Source organism: Malurus melanocephalus, unplaced genomic scaffold (assembly GCF_030028575.1).
Source record: "Malurus melanocephalus ecotype Western Australia unplaced genomic scaffold, MMel_1.1 scaffold_119, whole genome shotgun sequence".
Lineage (NCBI taxonomy): Eukaryota > Metazoa > Chordata > Aves > Passeriformes > Maluridae > Malurus > Malurus melanocephalus.
This window is the reverse complement of record NW_026623351.1, coordinates 1,511,845-1,535,670: the sequence shown is the minus strand read 5'-3', so window position 1 is coordinate 1,535,670 and position 23,826 is coordinate 1,511,845. Positions and strand designations below refer to the sequence as shown.

The following is a 23,826-nucleotide window of genomic DNA, read 5'->3' as shown; positions in this document are numbered from 1 at the left end:
CTTGTCCTGTTCTCAGGAAACAAAAACCCACATTGTAAATATCAATCTATTTTTTGTTCCAGCTTGATTGGGTACTTATACTTGCTCAGTTAAAATTCTATCTCCATTATTTAATGAGACATTTGTCAGAAAAAAAAGAACTGCTACAGTTAAAAAAAAAAAAAATTATACGGTGTTTCATGTGTTCTCAGAGAAGGAAATTGGCAGCTATCATAGCATCTACCTAACATTTATTGTGTGAGGTGGATGTCACTGGTGATTGACGAGCATGACTACACTTCAGGGTACCACAATTTTCATCTTACTCTGATCCAGTGTCAGTGTAATTGGTGTTTTGAAACTACACAGTGCTCTGCTKCTGAAATGACAGGAAGCTAGTCCAGAAGCAAAATCCATTCAGAACTTAGAGTGACAGACTTAGCTGTCATACATTTGGGGTAAACTCTGTTTCAAAGCCTTGATCTGAGGGAGGCTTGGAGTGTTTCAGAACATACACAGAAAAAATTRAGCTGAGGTTGAGCAAAGATCTATTGCTTATTTTCACATAAAAGCCCAATTGCTCTTATTTCTTCCTCTTCAATGAAGTGTTTTTCTGACAAGGATAGAGATTCAGAAGCAACTTAAATGTGACAGCAAACTGAAATTTCTCTGCAGGGGATGCTGAAACAGCACAGTTTGTGTTTTGGTTGGACTGGGCATTATTTGCTGCTTGTACATGTAAACACCATTTTAGATGTAGTTWCAGCCTTAATTGTCATTCCAGTAATCCACACTGGGATTATAACTTGAGGTGAGTACTGATTTAATCCACTAATTCCTGTGTGGTGGAAAGTGACTTTTTAAATATATAAATAGCTGGTTCCTGCCACAGTCCCAAATTAATGGTAGTACCTTCCTGCAATGTGTATTTTAGCCCCAGCATAGATTTTGAGCTTAGGATAGTGCTAACATTACCTTCTTAATACTKATTTTGACCTGTAATGTTGAGGCCGGTGAGCTTTAACAACACCTCTAGCTCCCAAATCAGTTTTAGGAGCCGTTTTAGGAGATGAGAGAAGGAAACAATGATTTGGCTTCAAGCTATCCACTTTTGAACTTTCCTTATTTTTTAGGGAAGAAGAGAGAATCTTGGAGATCCAGTAAGAAACAGACTGTCATTGTTGCTGCTCTTGATGGCAGCATATGTCAACCCATATAAGTATGGTCTCAAATATGCCAGTCTGTGTTTTCTTCTTTCTCCTAGCTGCTGCTTGGTAGCATCTCTGAATCACTGTGAARCATGAGTTAGTGGTCTTCTATATGCTCTAAAATCCAGTTCAGGTCTCTTGGCCTCTCACAGTCTGAACTATCCTTTAATTATTTCTTGGTTTCGTATTGTCTGAAAGTASCAGGTTTTAGCAAAATTTTGATGCTGTGTTTGAGGTCACATCTTAAAAAGGTGGTGTCTGTGTAATAAGTATGTGCCAGTGTTGCTGCTAGAAAGTTTCAGTGAAGTTTATTTCAAGTCTTAGGTGTTGTAATGGAAGCTTAAATCAGGGGTGTTTTTTGTCATCTGCAGTAATTTGTTTGCTTGTCATGTGATACAGCTATTTAATCCTAAGCCTGCTACAGTTAAAAAGCAAAGGATAAATGTTTMATTTGCAAAACTATGTAATAAATATATTTGCTGTTATATCTACTTTAACAATATGTTTTCTTTAAAACATTCAAGATAGATTSGGACATACAGACCTAATCTTTGTGTATTCATATCTCAGCATGAAGAAAATGTTGAATCAGTTACCAGGATTCTGCTTCATTGTTTAAGTGGAGATTTCTGGGGAAGAGCAAGGAGTTGGATATGTAAGAATCATGTAGTTAAAAGATGGAAAGAGAGGCTTCTGATTCTTTGATATCTGTGGGTTAAGAATAACAAGTACTTCACACTCAACTATATATTGCCTTACTTTTGGCTGAAATTTCCCTTCCTTTGCCCTGAAGGCAAATCTGTTTGTTTCAACCTTGGGGGTGAAAGGTGCAGAATGAGAGTGTGATTTTTATTTTTCAGAAATATTTTGTTAATTAGATGTTCCTGTCTGCCTTTTGGAGCAAGAACATAAATCACAAAAAATAGTTGGATTAAAATTATTTTCATTAGTTTATTTTCATATTCGTATTATAGCGCTGGAGAACTAAGAGCATTCATTAAGAGCTAATTATGTTTGTGGGTTTTTTTAATTGCAGGAGACAGAGTTACCATCCGAACTGAATAATGAAGGATACAGTGATTTTAACAGCAGGCCAAACGAGAACTCTTACTGCTATCAGCTCCTGCAAGAGCTCAAYGAGCAGAGGAAGAAAGGCATTCTTTGTGATGTTAATATTGTGGTGAGTGGGAGGGTCTTCAGAGCTCAYAAGAACATCCTGGTTGCAGGCAGCCGATTCTTTAAGACTCTGTATTGCTTTACAAACAAAGAAAGCCGTAACCAAACCACTGTTACCTATTTAGACGTTGTTGCTGTTCAAGGTTTTTCTGTCATCTTGGACTTCTTATACTCTGGTAACCTCGTGCTTACGAGCCAAAATGCCATTGAAGTGATGTCGGTGGCCAGCTACCTTCAGATGACGGAGGTTGTCCAGTCCTGCCGCAACTTCATTAAAGATGCCTTAAACATAAGTATAAAATCGGAAGCTCCAGAGACTGTTGTAGTGGATTACAACCGAAGATCTGTTACTAGGGATGGTTTATCTCCAAGGGATCAAAAAGTTGCCAGCTTCTGGGCAACACGAAACCTTACCAACTTGGCAAGTAGCATAAAAACTGAGAATGATCCCTACCCTATTGATGAGGGCCAAATGGAAAGCTACCAAATGAATGACTGCAGTTGGGTCCAGGACAGCTCACCTGAAATGGCTGAAAACGAATCTCAAGGTGAGGGGAAAGTTTTTGTGTGGAATGACATGGGTGCACAGGGACAATCAGTTCAAGAGCCTGGAAAAGCAAGAAGGAAAAACCAAACTGCAAAGAGATTTATTTATAATATACCACCTAATACTAATGAAGAGAACTCTGAAGATTGCTCAGCGTTGCAACCGTCAGTCCCATATCCAGAAGAAGATTTGTCATTTATTAAAGAAGAAGCAGGTAAATATAGCTTAATGTCAATTATGTCATTTGAAAAGTACTGAATGAAGTACCTGACTGTAACTTTTGTAAAGGCATGTTGGGTTGGATTAGTAAAGTCAGCCCACCATTCAGGTTACTAAATTGGTAATCTGATTCTCTGCCTTGGGGCAGAGCAGCAGATCATCAGCTGGGGAAGGGAATGGCTGTACCACCCAGTATGTAATATGCTGTTCACATTTGACACTTGAAATGGGGATCCTTATCGGCTGGTAGAAACTAAAATTCTTACGTTTGCATTTCATCTGTGGTAACTATGCAGCACAAACTCAAGGAGTGATAACTGGTAGATATTGTTAGCTGATTGCACAGAGAACAAGGGCCTTTATAATTTCCTTCCCTACACTAGTAAAAGATTTTTCTGATAATCTTCACCTGTTTGCCACCCAGAAACATGCTGCTGATTCTTATTGTTGGGATATCTGGGAAGCTACCAGGTAGAGTAATCATGGCTACTATAATAGAAAAACTTGGAGCAGGTTTATGAAGCATTGGAAAGAGATGCCACAATGACATATATTAGAGGGAAGTATATTTTTGCTGAGCTATACTTTAAAGAAATCCTGGGAGTGACAGAATTAATAGGAATTTTTTTCCTTAAGGATCTGTGGTTAATGTAAATTGGTAGAATAAGATTAAATAYGTGTTTGCTAAACAAATATGGTCACGCAAAGAATTACAAGCAACAGACTGTTCGCAGTGTTATTGTCATTTGGGGCAATGTAATTAAGTTCAGTTTTCTATTTTTTAAATTATTATGCTATATGAATAGTTGAACTATGCATTTGAAGTACTGTCGTTTACCTGCCTCACTTTTTGATGAATTAGTAGTTTTGAAAACTTACTGCAATTCAGGAGCCGTATTAAAGGTGGATTTGAGACACAGCTGGAACAAAGCTTTTTAGATACATCTTGTTTCTAAAGCAGTTTAAAATATRTGGCTGCTTCAGACATCAGGGCATTGTGCACATCCTATCTCCTCCAGAGGCCCTGCTCTGCCCCTGCCTGCAGGGCTGGGGACACAGCTGAGCAGTGGTCCCGCAGGGGGCACATGAGGACCCACGCTGTGTTGTGCAATGCCAGCCGTGCAGAGCTGCACAGTCTGGGGCTGTGTTCCTCCAGTAGAGAGACCTTCATGTGCTTAGTGAGTAATGTGACACAGCAGAGCTGCTCTGGACAAGCAGCAGTGCTGAGGAGCATTTCTGCAAATGCTTCAGGGGGATTACTTAGCTCTGGTCTTAATCTCTGAACTCTGGGTAGGTCTGCTGTAGCTTTACTTGCGACTGTGCACTTGTGAATTTCTTGTACTTCTCTTTACTAGGCTAAGCTTTGTTTGACTGCACAGAATTCCTTCTGGCTGTGTTTCAGGAACATGCCAGCTACTGATRGGCCCCAGGTCCTCAGTACCAGGTTCGACTGAGCCTAAGTAAAGCACCTTTAGATGCTGGTAGTGTGGGAGTGAGTTGAGTCCTCAGCACCCAGGCAACAATTCTGCCTGTGCTGAGCTACACTACTTGCTCTAGTTTCAGTGCCATGAAAAAGGACAACAAAGGGTCTGGAGCAGGAGCTGAGGACATGTGTATTARCTCCACAAATACCAAATTTCTGACACTATTTAGCATGTGATTTCTGTTAGTGATTTATGTAGGGTAAATATTCAACCTTTTTTACTGATGGAAATTGAGAGAATATATCTAGTCTATGATGGCACCAACAACAGATATAGATACTTGTTTAGATGCTGTGGAATTTGTATGCTTGCTGTGAAGATTTCTTGGAGAAATAATGGAGGACGTGGGCAGTGCAGTATGTTTAGTCCTTGTTAATTTTTTTTGACAGAAGCATCAGTGTTTCAGGTAACTTGTTATGCTAAAGAATTAAATTACGAAGTACATCCATGTAGCATCTTGATGGAAAGAGCTGTATTGGAGTCAAAGGATAGTGAATATGTGTTGTGGTGTCTGTCCAAAACCATTGCAAATTTTGTGAGTGCAGGGAGAAGTTTATTTTAGTGAGCTGTAAAGTACTGATCAATTAGTGATTTCCTCAATATTTTCAGAGCACAGCATTTGTTCCCAAGTACATAATTACATTTTCTGTCAGTGTATGAACTCCTTTAAAAGCTAATATTTTTGTAATAATGCTTTTACTTTTAAGTTCTTGCATGCATGCATATTGTTTGAAACAAGAAGAGTAACTGAAGTAGGGCTTGGTATAGCTTACTTTCACCCTTAGTTTGTGCTTCAGCCTTTGGTATTCTTYCCCTTCTGTTGGCTGTTTTTCTTTGCAGGTAGGTTCCACTCTTAAATGCTTTTCTTTTAACTGSTCCCTCTATGCCAAAGAAAAGGGGRAAGAGGGAGGAGTGTAGAGTTGGAAAAATGTCAAGAATGAGTTGTAGAGTAACCTGCAGGTTATACAGTAACTTTTTAGTTTTGGATTAAATTTCTTGTGGGGATGAAAAACTACCAAAAATAATAGGCACCGAGAGGTAAAAATGCATAAGGAAATATAATCTGGAATAGATGTTCTTTATTTTTTTCTTTACTTTATTTTTTTCTTTACTTTATTTTTTCTTCTTACAGACATTGCTATAAGAAGAAAAATAAAGAACAGTAAATTCTTATGTTCAGAGCTAAGGAGTGTGCTGTCCCGTTGGTTGCAAAAAGGGAAACAATGAGCTTCTGCTATCATGCTTTGTAGTGTTCTGATGGGGGTAACCAACACCAGTTGTGGTTATGAGCTGTCAGTTACATGAAAAGTGAGTTTCTGTGCCCTTGATGTAGTTTTGGGTTGGTCTGGTGCTTTTGGTATGGGAAAGAAATACTGTAGATGTGGTGGAAGGGAAGCCTACTTAAGAACACTCCCCTCGCTACAAAAATTTATCCTTGAAGCCACTTCCTTGAATTCTATATTAAATGAATGTTCYGGTTGGGTACAGCCAGGTAAGTATTAGATAATAAACAGTAAAAGCTTTCTGAAGCATCTGCTACCCCTCTTCTTCCAGTAAAACAAATACTGCTCATTGCTGAACATGAGTTTTGTATAGGTATCCATAAGATTATGTCAGTTGCTTCTTCTTACTCTCACCCTGTRTTGTCAGTGTGTTTATATTTTAACACCTTCCCTATAAAAGCAGTATTTTGTTGAGCTTTAAAAAAGCTCCATAAATTTAGGATGGGTTTGAAATTCCATGTACTGTCGTACATCCACTTACATTTTACTTAAGCTTCCAAGACTTCTTCAGTTTTAGCTATATAAATTAAAGTAGCTGTTTAACTACAACATTGAATGTTATCACCTATCTCAGTATTTTCCCTTCTAGTTGATAATCTGCTAAAAATGTCTTTACTGTTTACAGCCATCATGCATCCTACAATTAACCATTTACCATGGTGAAAATAACCATGCAATCAGTCAGCATTTCAAAGTCAGTTTCTTGCTCATAAAAGCTAGAAAAGGTTCATCTTAATGTCTGTTCACAGGGTTGTTTTGCCAATTTTCATCACTTCTCAGGTATGTCTTTCATCTGGGGCTTTTTTTTTGTGGAGGACAAGCATTCTATCCTCAGACTTCAGAACACAAATGTGAAGGATTGCTTATGCTTTCAGGGGCTGACCATGTCGATTTTGAAGGGGATTTTGCATGCAATATCCCAGTACCTTTGTGAAGCTACAAGTGGGATAATTTGTTACTGTAATTTTCAGGCTAGATAGTGCTGTCATGTACTGTCGTGGGGGTGACAGGAAGGATAACAAGTGCAAGATTAAAACAGCCCTTGGTGGAACAAGAGGGTTCCTGWCTGATTTTGTAGAGTTTCTGGAGGAATTTAATTCAGCTTGCTGTAGAAGCAACTACTTTTCAGAAGGATACAAAGAGCAGATAAACCCACTTACAAAAAATGTAGTTCTGGTCATGATGCAAGGGATGAGCGTAACACAACTTGATTAGGACTTTACAGTAAAGGTAGGTATCTTTGAGGAAATCAAGATTTGATGACTTATCAAGACACATATATATTTCTTGTGTTACAAGAAACTATTGTTTCTTGTACACAGTTGACTGTGTTACAAAAGAAAAAAGAATTTTGTATTTTTTCTACTTTTCCATGGTACTATAACTCTTAGTCAGATTTTCTTTAGACTTTAAGCTGATACCCCAATTGAAAGGTTTAAGTTCCTTGGTGGACATTTAATCCTTTGTTTGCCCCATTCCCTGTGTCATCTGGTATTGAAGACATCATAAGTTTTTAGAAGCCATCTGAAAACACTGCAACATTTGAGGGTCAGCCTCTTTCCCGTTCATTAAATATACATCTCACAGGGATGATCCCAAAGACCAGCAGATCTTCTCMTAGTATGGTCTGTTACTGAGCTTACTCCAGGCATTGTTTTTGTATTATTGTTGTGAATTTCCTTTTTTTATTTTTTTTWAAATGGGTCGRGGAAGAAGGTTTTGTGGCATCTAAAGACCTTCTCTGCCTGAAAAACCTTTTGAATACCAGTGCAGTGCATGAGTTTCTTAAAAAAAATACCAACCTGAAGCACTGATTTTTTCATTTGGGAAACAGTGATGATGATGGGAGCAACTCCATAAATAAAAGTGGTCCATGAGAACAATTAAATCCCCCACAAATAAATGGTCTGCATGAGGAAAATTCTTTACTTTCTTTAGTTTCACTGTTGTAGTTGTTGGAGGAGATCAGCAAAATGTCTTTTACTTTCTTGGGAAGAAATTACACTTTTCAGGGAAGGTTTGATAATCAAGTTGAAAAGCAGGTGAATAATATATTTGGCATCAGTTGGTAGCCTTCTGGCACACCTAGTTGATGCTAGATGTGACTCCATAGWCAAGGCAATATACCACCTTTTCATGAATGAAAAATGAAAATTGACAGCAACTGGGAGCAATAGAGTATGATTAAGATTGTATTGGCAAAATGTCTTAAGTATGTCTGAGCCCCCTGTTGAAAGAGGCAGTTGGGCAGTAATGTGCTTCCAGAATAAGCCTTTTCAGAAAAAGCAAGGTTGAAGATGTGAGGAATAGTTTGCAAAAAAAAAGGGAGTGCAAGACACTTTATTTCCCCCATCTTCCTAGTATGTCAGTCTGGGCAGTGCTGTTTCTCCTGTCATGTTACCTAACATAAGCAACAAATCCAGCTCTCTAATAGCAATCCAGATTGTATGAGTAGATTACCACTGCTTTCTTTACAATCCTTGAAAGCTATGGCCTAATCACTTATCCTGTCTACTTTCTGTCTTTTTTAATTGATCTGGACGAGCGGTCAGTGTCAGAAAATGTAGTGAAAAAATAGTATTTCTCTTATTTTGGCACTGATTCTAATATATGTAAAGAAAAGAGAAATTCACTTCAGACAGCTGTAACTAATGCAGTTTTATATCTTTTCCCTCAGCATATGTCTGTATCCTTTTCTGTAATGGCCTGTTCAGTGGCTTCTATCAGTGAACTTCTCATTATTTCCTATATCATCCCCTACTCAGTAATGTCTCCTTTTYTGCCCCCCAAATCAGCATATTTCTAGTTGCAGAAAAAAAACCCCGAAACTTTTCAAACTTTAAGGATGTTTTTGGTTTAGACATGTTTTCTCTTTCCAGTGGTGTTCCCCTGCCTTTTGCCTTCAAAACTGAAAACCATTGTATCTGGCTTATGGTTATCCTTTTTCCTAAGAACAAATGCAGTAGAACATAAAATCCTTTCACAGTGTTTTTGTTAATTTTTGTTAGTGGTGTACAAGCCTACACAACCATTTAATTATATTTCACACTGTCCTTTTCTCAAATCTATATGGTGTGAATTTTAGTGCTGGTAGTTAATCAGCTTCTTTGTATTCTATTTCTTATTATTTTGGCTTTGGTTGTTAACTTTTATTAAAGATTAGGTTACTGATAGCCTTTTATTCATGCAGGCTAGAAGAATGGGTAAATGTTTGAGGCTAATTAACATTAGAATTATTAACTTGCACCTCTTAGAAATGAACTAAAGTGTAAAATGGTGACCTTAGATCAGATGGGGGCTGTGGTCAGATGGCTTGATCTGGAGACAGAGAGTATTATTGCTTCTAATTAGCTTTTTTTTTCACCTGAAGAGCTGCCTTACCTGTCTATCCTTTCCTCTTCACACCTACACCCCTAGTCTACCAGTATGACTGCATTCATAGTTGTTTTCAGCCTCCTATCAAGAGCTTCTGGTTTTAAGTTGACCAGAACAGGTCAGATGATAATTACGTCTACTTTTGCAAGTAGGTTTCAGGGGGCAGYAGCCTGAGTGAGAGGAGGAATGGGAGAAGGTATCATGAGTCACAAGRGTCTGTAATATGTTTCGTTCTGGAAGCCTACCTGACTGTAGTCTCTTTATCCACCTGGGGAGCATAGTAGAGGCTAGGTATTGCACTTCCAGCTTCTGTGGTCTATCCTGTTTGAATGAGCCATTAGACACTAAAGATGCCTTTTTCGTGGTTTTGTTTTGAACATATTTAATATGTACTTAATCTAGAAAGCAGGTTTTCTAGGTCAACGAATTATTCTAAGAATAAGCATTAGGTTTAATGATTATCTACTTGGTCATGTACTGTGGAGTGACTGAAGCATATGTAGCAACCTCTTATCTCTTGTGGTATCTGTGCTGGTGTTCTTTCATGTTATAATGGGTCTTCTCTTCCAGCTGGAGGTTGAAAGATTTAGTAGYTACTACCTAGACTAGATGACAGCTCTTAAATCTGTTTGGCTCTCTGCTGAATCTTGTGCTAAGATCTAGARCTATGCAGGGGTTTGAGCTCTTAAATTCCCTCAAACTTCAATAGCAGCTATGTGCATAAATGTTCCTAGTGAAATTTAATTTGTGTCCTCTTAAATACAGAAGAATTGTCAAAGTGACAGTATTATAAACATGTCCASCTTGATCCAACTCTCACTTATGGTCAGTCTTTGGTGTATGCTTATTCCAAAGGAAGCTATACAATATTGCCTGTACACAGCATAACATTACATCTGTGTGCAATGAAGACTTGGTCTGTTGATCTTACAGCTATTCATTGTATAAGAGGGGGAAAGTGATTAAAATATTTTATCACTGACTGACCTTTCACTGTTCAGCTGCAGTTCTATTACAGGGAGAAAAATCTATAAAGAAAATATCTAATACATTAAACATTATAAAAGTAGTTTTGTTCTTTTTTCTCTCTCTCTTAGATCCTGAAGCCTGCTGTAATTTGGAGGCTTTTAGCCTTAAGATAAAGTCATCTTTGCTCTCTCCCAGACTGTACAACACTGCTTCCACACTAATCCTTTCTTGTGTATTACAGAAGGAAGTCTTCCTCCTCACCTCAAAGGAATGTGTAGTTGGCATGTCTGTAGTGTATCTGTGTTCTATTCCTTGAGCYGTTGAGATGCCATTGCTGGAGTCCATCACTCCAAATTAGTAGGAGTTCTTGCCTCTTTTGGACATAGCAGCTGTTAGAGTCAGTAATTAAAAAGAAATTTCTGAAATTTTTTCCCTGTTTTGTTTCTTACAAGAGGGGAGATTTATTCCMTTCCCTCTTCCTTTTTATATCAAAATGGGTAGTTAGATGAACTAAAGTACTTCTATTTCTCTTCTTCATTCACTCAAGCTCTGCTTTTTAAAAGCTCTGATAGAACGCCTTGTTTGGCAGTCATGATCCAGCTTTGCTTGTTGTTTGCCATTGTCTAATGGATAGGATAGAATTATAAGCTTCCTACTTGTTAAGTGATATCCTTTTGTAGTGTTGTCTTGTGTTGCAGACAAAATCACTGCTGCTAATGATAACACTGCCTGCACAGKAAATGAAACTACTGTGTATGTCTCATGCTGTGAGGATTTGTAATCTGTACCTTTTTTCCAGTAAAACTGCAAGTTGGCAGTGTTTAAATATGCAGCTTGCCACTGGCTGCATGAAATTCTGGTTTAGCCTAAGAGAATTTCCTTTCCCCAAAAAAATCCTTAAAATGAATAGTGTAAGGATTAAAAAAAAAAAAAAAAGTCTTTGGACAATTAAAATGCACAATTTCAGGCCTGAAAGCAAAAATGCATCTCCTCAAGACTTCACAGTGGTGATATTGGGAATCCAGTGTGAGGACTCAAGTAACATCCAGAGAAATAAAAGGAAAGGGAATCTGCCAGTTAYCTGTGCAGTCTGTTTATTTAATAAGTGTTTGCCTGTGAGGAAAGTAATGGATTTATGAGTTCATGMTTTCCAACAAACTCTGATTTGACTATTGGGGGGAACACTAATTTGCACTATCACCAGAAGAGTTTTTGCCCCACAAACATGATTTTATCGAATTCTAAAATGCAGCTTTATTGCGAACTATTCATAGTTCTCTTTTCTGTGCTCTGTAATAGTGATTCCTTGTTCACTGATGCAACTCTTGTTATAAAGAATAGAATTAAACAAGCAAAGATCCTTTTAAGGCATTGTTCACTTCTGAATGATTTTATTCTTTTAAAKAGGAAAAAAGGACAATGTGAACTGCAGAAGATCTTGTCTAAAGAGCAGATGTAAATATGCAAGCTAGTCTTTTAAGCTGTTATATTCCAAGTAATTATGGTCTCTTGAATTGATGTGGTTAGGGAGTAATGGAGATGATTATTCAGTGAAGGATTTAGACATAGCTGTAGGTACTTTATATAAATAAAGGTATTTAAAGCAYTATATATACCACAGAGAAATTCTAAGACAATAAAAAAGATCATGCCACCAGCAGAAAACTTTTGTACCAGCTAGACTGCCTGTGGCAGTATGGGTGAAGTCACTGCACAAAGCAGTTGTAAAGAGAATCCATTGGAAAACCTTTCAGCCCCCTCATGATGATGGTGAGGGAATACATGTCCTTACCATCAAAGTCCCTTTAGTATGAAAAGAGTTTTGAATTTTTCTCAGGATGGGGAGAAGAAATGGTGCTGTGGAGAGTAGTTCAAAGGTCTCATTTCAGTGAAATTAGGAATGAAGTTATTTCTTAGTTTTAGTATTGAATACTATGTGGAAAAAATACCATAAAGTTAGTATTTCAGGGTTAGAAACTTTTTATTGTCACAGTTTAAAAAGGGTATATATTTTGCTAATCAGATTAGATTGATGACTGATTAGAACCCAGGAAGCTAAAGTAAGACTGTGTCTTTAATAGCTACTTCAAGTGACTTCAAGTATGGACTGTTGCCGGGTACTTCAAATGACTTTAAGTACGGATTGCTGCCGGGTACTTCAAGTGATTTCAAGTATGGACTGCTACCGGGTACTTCAAGTGATTTCAAGTATGGATTGCTGCCAGAATCTTGGCCAAAAGAAGCTTGGGAAAATGGTAAGTGTATGTGATGGAGAGTAGGTTGGGTTTTTTCCTCTGATAGGGGTGCTTTATCTTTTGTGTCACTGCTTGTAATATTTAATTCATTTGTTTAGAGGCTTATGAGATTATGTAAACATTTAATCTTTTTCCATATAATTTGCCTTTTTGGATAATGTAAATAGGAGTACTTCCTTGGAGGGAGGAAAAGGAATTAAAATGTATGGAAGAGTAAAAACAGAACGTGATTTATATCAGTTCTTGTATTGTGACTGAGTGTGAAGATACGTGAGGTCTCTAGTGGCCCAATAGCTTCCCCTCCTTTACTAAACTAAATACAGATAAATGGCCTTTGAAATTGAACACTTGGATAGTGAAGATATGGAACTAAATATAATTTTAAAAGGAGGTCTCAGCATATGTCTTTTTATTAAAAATAAAAACTTGATTGCAGTAAATGATTTTTAGTTCAGTGCAGCTGTAATTGAGCCTTCTTCTGTCAGTTCAAGCAAGCAATTATCTGTAATTATTATTCTGTTTGAAAACATACTGAAACCACTACCACATCTAAAACATCTAGCAAACAATTGTTGCTAGATCCTTACAATACATAAGGTCTTCAGTAAAAAGAAAATATCAAGCTTACCTGCTCTCTGTAACTTTGAGCTGTTCCTGGGATGTGGCTTATGGTTTATTTTGAATATTTTGGGGTTTACAGTAGAAGAATTTTGGTCATATAAGGTGAAATTTACTAGCAGTCAAAGAATGGAACCTGGGTCTTAGGAATTCTTCCTGTTSTTAAACCATTAAATTGCCATTTATCTTACATTGCATTGATGTCTGCCTGTATGGGATTTGCTTTTCTTCATCTAAGCCATTATGTGACATTATGTTGACATGCAGCTTGCATGAGTGCTCCAATATACCAGGTCAAACTTGGGGAATATTAGCAAACTATAACTTCCATGTTATGATGGATTTTGAAGCTCAAATGACGCAACTCTAGATACAGGCCTATGGACGTTTGTAATTAACACACAATTACTTACGTTTTCTTCCTGCCAGCCTGAACATTAGAAACTCTTGCACGTAATCATGCAGCTTTAGCCAGTGCTTTTTGGACACTTCTAGATGGTTATGATTATGTTCATAAATTCTCACCTGTAGTAAGTTGAGTCAGTATGCTGTTGTCAAAATCTTCCTTGTATTCCTGTGTGACCTTCTCTATGTCATAGCATCCTGTGTTCTTTTTCACACAGTAACAGGAAGCTGTAGTGAACCTGTTTATGTCCTTTGAGCAAACTATGTAAAGAGTTCTCTTCCATCGTAAAGAAGTTGCTGAAAACTTCTACTTCTTGAAGTTTTTACTGCTCTTTTTTTTCTGAAGTTAGATCAAAGCAGAAAATAGATAAAATCTGAACCAATAACCTTTTAGAGAGTTTCAGAATTTTGCTACTTCTAAGTGTCTTCCTCCTTTTGTCAATATTTGTTCTTAGTTATGCTTTMTTTTTATTGATTTGTCAAGTCAGATCATGGCACACAGTTCCTGTGTGTAATTCTAAACAGAATATTGGGAGAGAAGATTGCAACTGTCTAAATGCTGCAGAGTTAAAAGGTTTCTAATCCAGAAGAAAGTGTTTTCTGGTTTAACTGACCTCTAGGAAAATGGAACATTGGTAAATTGTAGTCAACTTATTCCATTTCATGAAATAAGACCCCTCWGATAAAAATGCCTTGGTTACAAGTAGGTATTTCTCTAGTAGAATTGTGCATGCAGAACTTACCAGCATTTGTGATATCTGCAGACAGGCATTGTCCTGATTTRGATGATGTGAAGTCATGTGTTTTTCTTTATTGTTTTTGGCACGTGTTTATTTTTGTGCACCAGGCAGAACATACTGAAATATGTTTTTGTGTGTGTTTCATCATCTTTTCTCCTGATGGTTTATTATCTTGTAGGTGATTCCTCTGCTTTAATCATGAACAAGTTGAAGTGTCCACACTGTAATTATGTAGCCAAATACAGAAGAACACTAAAGAGACACTTGCTCATTCACACAGGCGTGAGATCTTTCAGTTGTGACATCTGTGGGAAGCTGTTTACACGAAGAGAGCATGTCAAGAGACATTCCTTGGTAGGTAATCTCAAGTGTACATGTATATGTATGCACATGTATGAGTGGGSTTTTATGGGGTTTTTCAGGTGTTTTGATAGTTGGAAGGAACTGTTCTCTGATTTGTCGTAATGTAAATTGTCCTATCTTAATCTAAAATGGATGAAGATAAACATCTCTGTGATAACTGTACCTCTTGTTTTCTTAATGGAAAATGCAGTGTCAATGAAGACAGTAATTTCAAGATTATTTTGAAAGTGATGTGATAAAGGGATGTATATTAATATTCTRTAGATAATAAAAAACAGTTTTGGCTTAGTTTTACTGCAGTAGAATAGCCCATCTTAGTCTATAATTCTGCATCACCATTTTCTGTGAGGGCACCCTGTTAATTCAGCAATTGCACAATGTCTTGGGGTGGTTCTGAAATGTTAATTCACAACTATACAAAGCTATAGTATAGTATCTGCTTTAAGATTAGGAAAGAATGAAAAATATCTGATGCAAGTAAACATCAGTACCATAACCAGCAGTTCAGCTTACCCTGTCCTGTGTACGTTGCATAACTCAGGATTTGAATTGTGTATTTGTTTATCTGAGGATCCAGAGAAAGTATTATCTGTCTTGAGTATTTTGTAGTTGCTTTGTATCTAGTCTGTAAGGAAATTRAGACTTCATTATAATATATACTATATAAAATCCAAGGTATGTTTTAGAGCAGTAATAAAAGCAAGATATTATTGGGGGTGAGAAAGTAATGACATTTCTCCAAGCTGTGATTTTAAAAACTGCCTCACTTTGCAAGATGTTTTGTAGATAAACAATATTTTAGTACATGGAGTGAGGTAAATTGTACTTATCCCCAGTGTGCTGCAGCTGGGGCAACCCTCAGTATTAAAACAGGCTGTTGGATGAACATGTCGAGAGCAGCCCTGCCAGGAAGGACTTTGGGATGCTGGTGGGTRAGAGACTGGACATGAGCTGGCAATGTGCTCTTTCATCTCAAAAAGCCAWGTGTGTCYTGGACTGCATCAAAAGCAGCATGGCCTGCAGGGTGAGGAAGGACATTCTGCCCCTCATGAGACCTCACMTGGAGCACTGCATCCAGCTCTGGGGTCCCCAGCACAGGAAGGACAGGGAACTGTTGGAGCTACTCCAGAGRAGGGCCATGAAAATGATTGGAGGGATGGGGCATCTCTCACATGATAAAGGCTGAGAGATTTGGGGCATTATTGTTTTATTTATAGCCTTGCCCAGCAGCTGCTCCTTCCTATGTGGCTCTCCAGGTAGTACAGTAAMAGTGGGAGTTAGTTGGTCTACCAGGAAGAATAGAGTGGGACTTCAGTTTTCTGTCCTGCAGTATCTGACCTGGACTTGTAGCTGGAATTTTTTTTCACTCCAGGAAAGGGATGAAGTCAGACAGTGTGAAAATAGCTATGGAGTGAGCTCAGTGCCATTCTGTGCTTTAACTGAACTGTCCTTTCCCCGAGTCAGAACACTTTTTTTTTCCCTTCTGTTTTTTTTTTTTTTTTTTTTTTTTTTCCTCCCTTCCCCTTTCTGTTCAACAAACCTCAAATATTCTGCCTTGTGTGAAGTATTATTATAATAAGTCTAGAGGCTGAGGAAAATTCATGTATCAGCTGTACAGATTATACAGCATCACTGAAGTAACTATTTGTATCTTGACCTAATTTTTTCCCCTTCATCTGGGCTTTAATTTCTCTTTTATCTAAAATGGCAACCTTTTCAATGAGACCTCAAATGAGATGTTTAAGCATATAGTTGTAATTTGTTGTGGGGACACAATACAGAAGAAGGAAGTCTTCAATTTATTTTTTTCCTAGATAATAACTAATATACATGGTTACCAAATTCAGTTACTTGTATAAGCAACATACTTCCAAATTAAAAATTAAAGTTTATAGTTTGTCAACAACAACCTTTTAATTTTACACACAGACTCAAAAATGGGACAAMATTTTTACCAAAGGGACCTGGAAAGTTGATGCTGATTTTGATTTTTTGGGAGGGAGAAGTCGTGGAAGAAGAATTTTGCTCTTTGAATTCACTAGAATTTAAATTTAGAACTTGACTCTTGCTTGTTCTTCATATTTCTAGGATTTAAAATTGTAAAAGCAATTTTTCTAAATGAGATGTTATCCTGCATGCAGTGTAAGGGTTTACACTGCTCTCGTTGCTTCTGAGTCTTGTTCTGTACACTGAGTAGTCATGAACTGAACATTCACCTGTGTACAGAACAGGACACCTGCTGAGCTCCAGGGAAGTAGTTTGGTTGTGGGCAAGAGCTCATCTCYGTTGAGGAATACATTAATAGATCTCCAGCAGTCCTTCCTTACTCTGAGCAGTGTTTAGTATCTTTTGGAAAAGTTAAAAATAGAAATTTTTATATTAATAATTAGTAGTAGTAGTTTTTTAGAATGGTATGCAAATGTAACCTGATATGCATATTTTCATCTCTTAAAATTTCTCTTCCCTAGGTGCATAAAAAGGATAAAAAGTATAAGTGTATGGTATGTAAGAAGATTTTCATGCTAGCAGCCAGCGTTGGAATAAGACATGGATCACGACGTTATGGAGTTTGTGTAGACTGTGCAGATAAATCTCAGCCTGGAGGGCAAGAGGCAGCAGACCAGGGGCAGGACACAGATTTCCCTAGGGATGAAGAATAYGAAGAAAATGAAGTGGGAGAAGGCGATGAAGAGCTTGGAGATGATGTAGAAGAACAGAATGACCAGTCTCGATGGGATGAAGCTGGGGAAGTTTGTATGCCTTTAGATGACTGACAGAGCATATGACTTCAGGGTGCTGCAGATGGACACTGTATGGATTGACTGTTTTGAATTTTTGGACTGAAGGCTTGCGAAATATGGTACAGGCTGGATGGTAGTTAACGTTGCTGTGAAAAATGTAGGGTCAAAGCCTTATAGCAAAAAAAGGATTATTAATTTTTTTATGATATTTGCACAGGACTGTACAGCATACAACCATTTGGTTGAATTATACAGAGTCCTCACATCTACAGTCAGTTATCAAAAGAAAAATGTATTTTTTATTATTTATAGGCTATAGCTACTTGGGTCCTATTCAGACATGRTAGTAACTGTAATTATGTTACACATTCATGTATCTGTTAACATGAATGAAGAAAATTGCAACCTGGTATGGAAATACAAAGACAGCTTTCCCAAATCCACTCGTACTTTTGTCAGTCAGTCAGTGAAGCTAATTTGAGCTAGCGGCTCTCGTTTTCCACAAGCATGTCTTTGCCATACAAACCTTACCTCTCCYGTAATCTGATTGGTGAAAGCCAGTCATCTAAATATGTGTCACAGATATTGCCAATACCATATTGAAATTTGGGTTGAAAACTTTTGGCTCTGTGCTGGCAGGTGCTATGGGTGATAAGCACTGGAGAAGTTGTTAATGACATTAATTTAGTGTCTTGTTTTTGAAGAAGGTTGTTGTTGATTCATCAGTTTTAAAATGAAAATGCAGAAGAAATGACCAGTAATGAAAAATAGACTGATCAGAGCATGGGTAATTCTTGTGCCACTTAATCAAAAGAGACAGTTATGCTAAAAGGTATCTGATGTAATAATGTTTCTTCCCTCTTCTAAGGCCCCCCTTCTCTCAATTTTTTGGTTTCCCTGGTGTATACCTCAATCCCACAGATTAAAAATACAAGGAATGGAGAAAGTGTCATATTAAAACAACTTTTTGGTCAATAATTTCTTACTTGTCCGTTTTTTGGCTAGTTTATGTGATGTGAATTGGACACTAGGCTATTGTGCCCATTGTTCATCATTGAACACAAACTATTTTTTATTCTTTTGTACTTCATGGGTTGTTGTTAACTTGGTCAYTTGCTGGAATTTTTTTTAAGAAAAACAAAAAGTCCAAAGCAAAATAATGTTCTTTGAGTTGTCTACTTTTCAGGAGGATATGCTCCCTATGCTCTTTGTTTCAGATTTTGTAGGAGGCATTGAAACTTGAATTTTTGTAGCCGCATAGATTTTTTTTTTTTTTTTTTTACATAAGCTTGTAATATTGTACCAATGATTTCAGGCCCCTTTGATAGGGAGGGGAGGGCATTACACCTTCACCTTAAACTCCTCTGTGTTGTCTAGCCTAAGGCAAATGAATTCAGGCAATCATTGGAACAATAAGTCTGATGTACTATTATGTCACAGTGAGTAAATATGCAGAGCATTTTTCATGACACATAGCTAGGCCAGTGTGACAGTACTGTATAAAAAACAATTGAGGGTCACCATATTTTTCAACTTTGTTTAATTTTAAAATGAATATATTTTTTCCTATTTTATATCAGGTAACTAAATTATGGTAGTTGTGTGGATAACTTTGAATTATGCTTTGATGGACAGAATCTTACTGGTGCTCCATCTGATCAAAGCTGGTATGTATTTAAAGAGACAAGCTTTACTGTTGTCCATAGAACAGTAACATAATGTTAAGACATTGTTTTTGCTGATTGAAACTGAGATGATAAGTTTGAACGACAGTTATATGGGAATTAAAATGCTTTTTTTAATCATCCACTTGTTTCATTGGTAGTTTCCACATCATTGTAAACCTGACATGAATAGTTTTTTTGGGGAGGGTGGGGAGGGTGGGGTGCCTTTTTTTACACTGAAGAATACATTTTATTCTCATTGTACTAGACTGAAATGAGTAATGTGTAATTCTGGTGGGGTCCAAAGTAGAAATTAGTTGGGCAAAGATGGTATGAATGAAAAAGTATTTTAAACGTTAAAGTAATGTTCTGCTTTGTGAATATGTAAGTATAGCATAAAGATTTTTCCATCCCATTTATCCCTTTTAAAACCATAGTTTACAATTGGTAGAACTGTCTATATATATAAATATATATATATATCTGAAATTCACCTAAATCTGCTTTATTAGAATACTGCTCACTTAATGCTTAGAAACTGGACCTGGCTCTACATTCTTAATGTATTTTCCTTTTTTGTTTTTCCTTTTGTTTTGTTGGGATTTTTTTCCTCAAGGTATGAACTTACTCTCTTGGAACTGAATCTTCTTTTACTACTTAAATCATTTATGTATATCTGGTAAATTATGACCAAATTTGTTGTTAGACTGCATTACAGTAAATTGAAATATACACTTGGTACACTACAGAATTGTTGTGCTTTTGTTCTGGTTCTGTTTGGAAAAGCAGACTGTAATAGATATTTGTGTTATTTATAGCTATTCAGTTATTATTCACTGGCCTTAATATTCTGTTGCATTATGACAATCATAATTTCCTTGGTAAAACTTAACTGCTTGCTTTTAGAAGTTGCATGTAATTGCCCCAGTAGGTTGGAGAAAGAAAGATGACTGTCTTTAGCAGATATGTATTAAATACTTCAGTGAAAGTCCACTGTTCTTGTTTTGTAGAACCAAAACATTTCAGATGCTATCTGCAGTCTGGCTTTTCTGAGTTGTTTTATTTAGAAGTTAYTTAAAATGTGTTAGCTTGATTGGGTAATTCTAAATTAATAAAATGAAAYTTCTGAAGAATTCGTTCTTGAGGGATAGTTCAAGTTTCTTCACTATTCTAAGAAGTAAGAACAGATTTCTCTGTGCTAGAAATTCTTCCCCTCAAGAAATGGTGAAGTTACACTGCATTAACACAGCAGTGGATGTTAAATTGCCTGCTTTGAGATTTTTTTGCTTTTTAAAAGAAGACCAATGYCCTTAAAATATCCTCTTTATCAGATGAAAAGACACCAGGTCTTTYATTTTGTCTTCTGATGAAATAATTCTCAGCCCAAATGTCTGAGATTTACGTATTTGGGAAATGCCACACAAGTAGTTTYATGAAAAGAATCACGTATGTTACTGAAACAAACAAAGTTCTCATGTTGGGATTCCCCCTTGGTCTGTGGGGTTTTGTTTGCTTGCTGGTGGGTATCTTTCAGAGCTAATCATGCAGAGCACTTTCTGGCAGAGCACTGTGATGCAGGACAAAATCAGATTAGTAAGGAAATTCACTTYAGATTCACAATTAGAAGTCCTGGTATGAGTGGGCATGATGTAATTAAGATGCACAACATAAAAWATGTTTGTCTTATGCCACTGTTACTATAGTTCATTAGAAAGCATTTTTCAATTGCAATGACAGATACGTCTTGCTGGAAAATGGTATTTTCTAATTTATTAGACAAATTCTGTAGTTCAGCGTGCAAACAGATCTTGTAATAAAATAAATTTTGATRTGAAACCAGTTTTGAAAACCAGAATTTGTATTAGTTGTCAGTATGCATCCGAGGAAGTATGAGTTGCAATTACTGGTTCACATAGTRTGCAACTAGTTTTTGAGATGTGTGGCCTTCTGCAAATGGAGTTCTTGGGCATCACTACATGTCCCTCTTTCTTCTGACAAGGGTAAGCATTATCAAGTGAAGAAAAGTTGGACACTGGCCTGAGGTGTGCTCCTAGTTGTAGGTCACAGCAGTAATGCTGTTAGCGGAAGATGCCTAGCTTTAACTTGGTAAGGCTCTTAATGGATTTGCTTTAATGAGGCCAATCTCGGTTGTTAGTTTGCTTTAAGTTTTATCTCACTTGATTTTTCTCGCTCTTGCCACCCAGTAACACAAGTCTCCCACCTATTCCAAAATATTTTTGTAGTCTGCTGATTCTACACAGATGCAAAATTCACTTTTGGAAGTACTGTACCTTGTTTACTGTTCCTTTTTTACTTTGTTGTATTTAAATGGATTTATAAACTGGTAGCAGAAATGAAAGCAAGATAATTGACAGCACCACTACCCCAAAAAACTTGTGCCAAAAGAGTGAAAAAGGAGGWAAATGTGGAGTGCAATGTGATAAGAAAAAGGCTGTTGGATTTGTGTTGTTACAATTCTTCTGGTTTGTTACTTGATTTTTTTGGACAATTCACTGTACTTTTCTCTAGCACTATTTGGTGACAACCTTCTGATGAAGAAGCTATGCAAGAAGCCAAATTTTGAGTTTATTCAGTGTCTTCAGAATGTGCTTCAGGCTCTGCAGAGGTAGTAGCACTGAGTAGCTTTCTGTAGATATTTTACTGTAAACCCTTCTGTTATGGCATCTCTCTTCACTGTGTGATGTTACCATTTTTTACTTGAGAAATGTTTGCTCCTTTGCCTTTTATACGTTTTAATAGCACATTACTGTGYATCACTGAACAGTATGGTCAAGTTTAAATAGTGACACAGTGGATAAAAAGAAAKAAGTTGGTTTCATTTAGTATCTTTTTACAAACCTGTAACAAAATAATTCATTTGTAATAAAGAAAATACAGGTTTGAAATCCAGGAGAAAGGGTTTGCTGAGCAGAGCCCTTTAACACTGAAGATTCCATGTATAATTCACCACGGGTTTTAAAAACACTTCTATGTGGAAAAACAACGTAAAACTATACAAGAAAGATCTTAATACTTAAACTTGAAAATAAAATTGGCTTATCAAGTACTTTGTATTTGACATCATTGCAATTTGAAGTGAATGTTTAAAATAAGCTATAAACAATGTTTTTTACCTAAATCAATTTGGATTAGCTACTTCAGGATACAGATATGAGCAACTTCTCARTAACATTTTGGTATGTAAACATAATTTCAAGAATTCTAATACTATGTTCACCAGTCTTTAAGTTACCATGCTGCAAATAAATTTAAGAAATAACCCTTTTATTCTATCTATTTTTCTGTGCCTTGCCTCTTCAACCTCCACAAGAAGCTGCAGAGACATTTCTTTGGATGGCTAAGTGTTAATATTCAATAATTAAAATAACTTGCTGCAAATAATTTCTACTTCTGAMATAGAATATAATTTATAGAAAATAGCTGTTCTTTTTAAGTTGTATTTTTAAACTTCTCTCATAATAAGGCAGTTAACTTTAAGATGACCARTTTCCAAAAAGCAGAATCCAATCCARATGAGRTGKTTATACCTAAAACTGGATTTTAAAYAAACTGCAATACAAAGCTGAGCAGGTCACAGAACGGGTACTTCATGCCCAGTCTAGTGCTTAGCAGAAGGTTTGGATCCTCTCCGAAATGCAGTAGTACTGTGTGTGCCCAAAAGCTTTCTCTTGCTGTTTTGTTCCCTCCCTCTGGCTCCAACAATATGAGAATTTTGGAGCAAGTGCTCTTAGCTGGGCTCATTGAAATCTTCTTGACTGAAAATGCTGGTTACGTGTTTAAAGTGGTGCTTTGGCTTCTGTTATCTTCTAAATGGTCTTTGGCTTCTGTTATCTTCAAGATGTGGGTTATTTTTGGCAGGTTATACACAAGTAAGTTTCTTCACTTAGAAAATTATCAGCCCTGTAGTTCTCTGAAGGATTTGAATGCTTCAAAATTTTCTGTTTGTCCTGTAGAGAAAGCTTTAGGATTGATATCCTGGACAGGCAAGTCTGCTTTGTGTCTTGACTTGGATTGAAGAGGTCCAATCAGCTTCTCCTATTCCCTGCATCTGCACACTGCACATCTGATTGCAGCTAGAGCATGTAAGGAAATGTCTTGTGGGGGAYTCTGGCTCCAGTTTGGGAAGAGCCTGGACAGTAACTTCTAGGCCACTGAACAAACCAAACAATTATTTTTAATTATATGAATGGGGGTTTTATTCAGAGAATTGTCTTTAGTCTTAAAATACATTTTTAAGCTTCTTAATTAAGTGTGATACAGTTATGTGATTTTTTTTTTTTTTCATTGAATGTATATGAACTATGGCATTCTGTAAATATGTTAAGGAAAGAGCTTCAGATTCCCCAGAACAGTGTTAATTTTAGCTAGAAAGGAGCAGCAACAGAAGAAATGTGTGTTAAAATTCAGCAAATGCAATCTAATTAAATAAGAATTAACATTGGGACAGCAAGCAGCTGTAGAAGRTGAACTGCAAAGTTAGAGGGAAGGTAGTGAAAAAAGCCAGTGCTGCATGAATGTAGCAGCTTTGTTAATGGGCCTGAAGCCTGGCTGCCTTCAGCAAGGACCGGAAAAGGTGCTTATCTTGCAGCACAGCTCAGTTGGTGTTGCAGTAAAACCCTTTAAATGCTGGCCTTTAAAAGACAGACCTAACATCAAACCTTGAAGTAGTCAGCCTCCTTTTAGCCCTTTAGCTTAGAAATGCATACAGGATTAACTGTTACAAGATACCAAGCTTATGCTGAGAAACAGGCCAGGTTATTTTCAGATCAAATGAAGAAG

The 23,826-nt window shown here is 36.9% G+C and overlaps 1 protein-coding gene across 1 annotated transcript in view; it reads left to right on the top strand.

The window, feature by feature from the left end:
* The window catches only part of ZBTB10 (zinc finger and BTB domain containing 10), a 28,388-nt gene extending 5,985 nt beyond the window's left edge, over positions 1–22,403 (top strand). The window contains exons 2-5 of the mRNA XM_057370096.1: positions 2,224–3,124; positions 12,322–12,495; positions 14,437–14,612; positions 17,090–22,403. Of these exons, the coding sequence (XP_057226079.1) occupies positions 2,224–3,124; positions 12,322–12,495; positions 14,437–14,612; positions 17,090–17,395 (1,557 nt within the window). The 3' untranslated portion in view covers positions 17,396–22,403. The remainder of the gene's footprint in view (positions 1–2,223; positions 3,125–12,321; positions 12,496–14,436; positions 14,613–17,089) is intronic.
* The last annotated feature ends 1,423 nt before the right edge of the window (positions 22,404–23,826 follow it).